This window comes from Penaeus monodon, chromosome 31 (assembly GCF_015228065.2).
Source record: "Penaeus monodon isolate SGIC_2016 chromosome 31, NSTDA_Pmon_1, whole genome shotgun sequence".
Taxonomy (NCBI): domain Eukaryota; kingdom Metazoa; phylum Arthropoda; class Malacostraca; order Decapoda; family Penaeidae; genus Penaeus; species Penaeus monodon.
In genome coordinates, this window is record NC_051416.1 from 24,191,658 (window position 1) to 24,193,684 (window position 2,027).

At 53.4% G+C, this 2,027-nt stretch overlaps 1 protein-coding gene across 1 annotated transcript in view; it reads right to left on the reverse strand.

Annotated features, from left to right (window-relative positions):
* Nucleotides 1-48: 48 nt before the first annotated feature.
* LOC119593121 (leukocyte elastase inhibitor-like) overlaps nt 49-2,027 on the reverse strand; it is a 4,202-nt gene continuing 2,223 nt past the window's right edge. The window contains 2 exon segments of the mRNA XM_037942083.1: nt 49-1,660; nt 1,662-1,847. Coding sequence (XP_037798011.1) covers nt 746-1,660; nt 1,662-1,847 — 1,101 coding nt within the window. The 3' untranslated portion in view covers nt 49-745.

The window sequence follows — 2,027 nt, forward strand, 5'->3', positions numbered from 1 at the left end:
ATACTGGCACGTATAGCAGAAAATAGAGAGAGAAAAGAAAATGAAGGAACATGAATATAAACCGATAACACAGAGATCACGATGCACATGACTCGCTGTGTCTCCTCTCATGCATTCTCAGCCGAAAGTCTCTCTTGCCTTCCGCCCTCACAACCGCCGCCGTCATGCACTCTGCCTCCCCCGCCCTCGTGTGCGTCAGTGGGGATCCGTAGCACCTTCATGAGCACGACAGCCAAGCGACGTGGTGGTGGCACAGCTGCGTGGTTCCGGCAGGAAGTGAAAGTCACTGCCTTCTACAGTTTGGCGGCTTTTTTTAACGTTCCTTTTTCTCGAGCTACAGTCGTTCTAGAATCTTCTCACATCATCACGATCCAGGTTCAGGTAGTGATATAACTGTTCCTTAATAGATAAAAGATATACGACTTACATAGGCTCCGAAGTTGCATCTTTCTTGTATATAGCAACGAGAAGTACTTTGGTCCAGGTACTGTTGAAAACGGGGAATAATTTAAGGGTTAGGACATCTTGAGTAAAACCATACTATCACAGCTATACTTCAAGAGCTTTTCGGGTAAATTAAGGTGCAGCACTGTCCACATATTTGCCGAATATATTTTTCGTGAATAGAGTCATTAGGATATCGACTACGACGCCACCAAGTGCGAGTATATGTAACTATTTGTGTCCCGTCACAGCCACTGACACAACGCGCAATGAGCTAAAGATTCGGGCGCCAGACGTGGACTCAGTCGAGCAGAGGCTCCGGCTGGACGAGTCTACCCCAGAAGAGAGGCGCGCCCGTCCGCAGCTCCCGGATGAACATGAGCGCCGGTCGGTCCACGGTGAAGGAGCGCGAAGTGCCGATGCGATTCAGGTCGGTCGCGGTGGCGGCGGCGGCCTCCGTGCCCTCCTCGGTGATGTCGATAATGGTCTCGTGAATAACCCTGTCCACCATGACCTTGTCGGTGGTCATCCTGCTGAAGTCGCCGCGGACCGAGTCGAAGAGGCTGGTGACTTTGAGGCGTTTGAGGGTGTCTGCGAGGTCGGCCTTGTAGTTGATGCTCATCCTCGGCACGAAGACGTTCATCTGGACGTCCCTCATGTTGCTGATGTGTCTGTTGAGTGTGTCGGCGTCGAGGTAGAACTCGAGTTCCAGAAGCGTGTTAAGGGTGACGGGTCCTCTGGGCACGATGAAGAACATTGCGAACTGGCGGCCCTGGTACGGCAGGGCGATCATTTCGGCGTTGGCGTCGGGCAGGTCCAGGTACGGCACCTTCATCATCGAGCTCATCATGGGGACGGTGATGTTCTGGGTGCCCGTGTTGAAGGTGCTGGGGTGGGTCGTCCTCTTCTGGAAGGGCGTCTCCCAGGCCCCCTTGAAGTATACCGTGTTGACGGCCAGGGCGGTCGTCTGAGGGCTAACGAAATTCAACAGCCGCGGGATCTTGCCTCGCGTCTCCCGGCTCACCCAGGCGTTGATGGCGTCCCTGGCGCCGTTCGGGTTCTGGGCGAAGTTGAGTTCGCGCACGCTGATGCCGTAGTAGCGCTGCGCATCCTGGCTGAAGGCCGCCAGCACGTTCACGCCTGTCTGGAGGTACAGTCGGTTGGCGATGCTCACGAGCATGCCAGGGTTGTCCTGAATGAGGCTCTGCGTCAGGGCCCTGGTAGCTGGTGTGCACGGCGGAGTCCTCGGCCGTGGCGGGGTAGAGCAGGGCGGAACGCAGCTCATGGTAGGTGGTGCCTGAGGTTCCCAGGAGCAACATCGACAACAGGGATGTGATGCTGAATGGGGAGAGCACCATGTTACCTTGCTCGCTCCAGGATACCGATGAAATGTCCAGCGCAAACTGAAAGATCGAAAAGGAAAAATAAATTTACAGCTACCATTAACATTACTAGCAATTACTACTATTCCCGTTCCGATACAGAACGCAAAGTCATCATCACATTTAGGTATTCCCTTAACAGAGTTTACAACACCTAAACTCAATATATTTGCCTTCTGAACGCAATAAAAATGATAATGA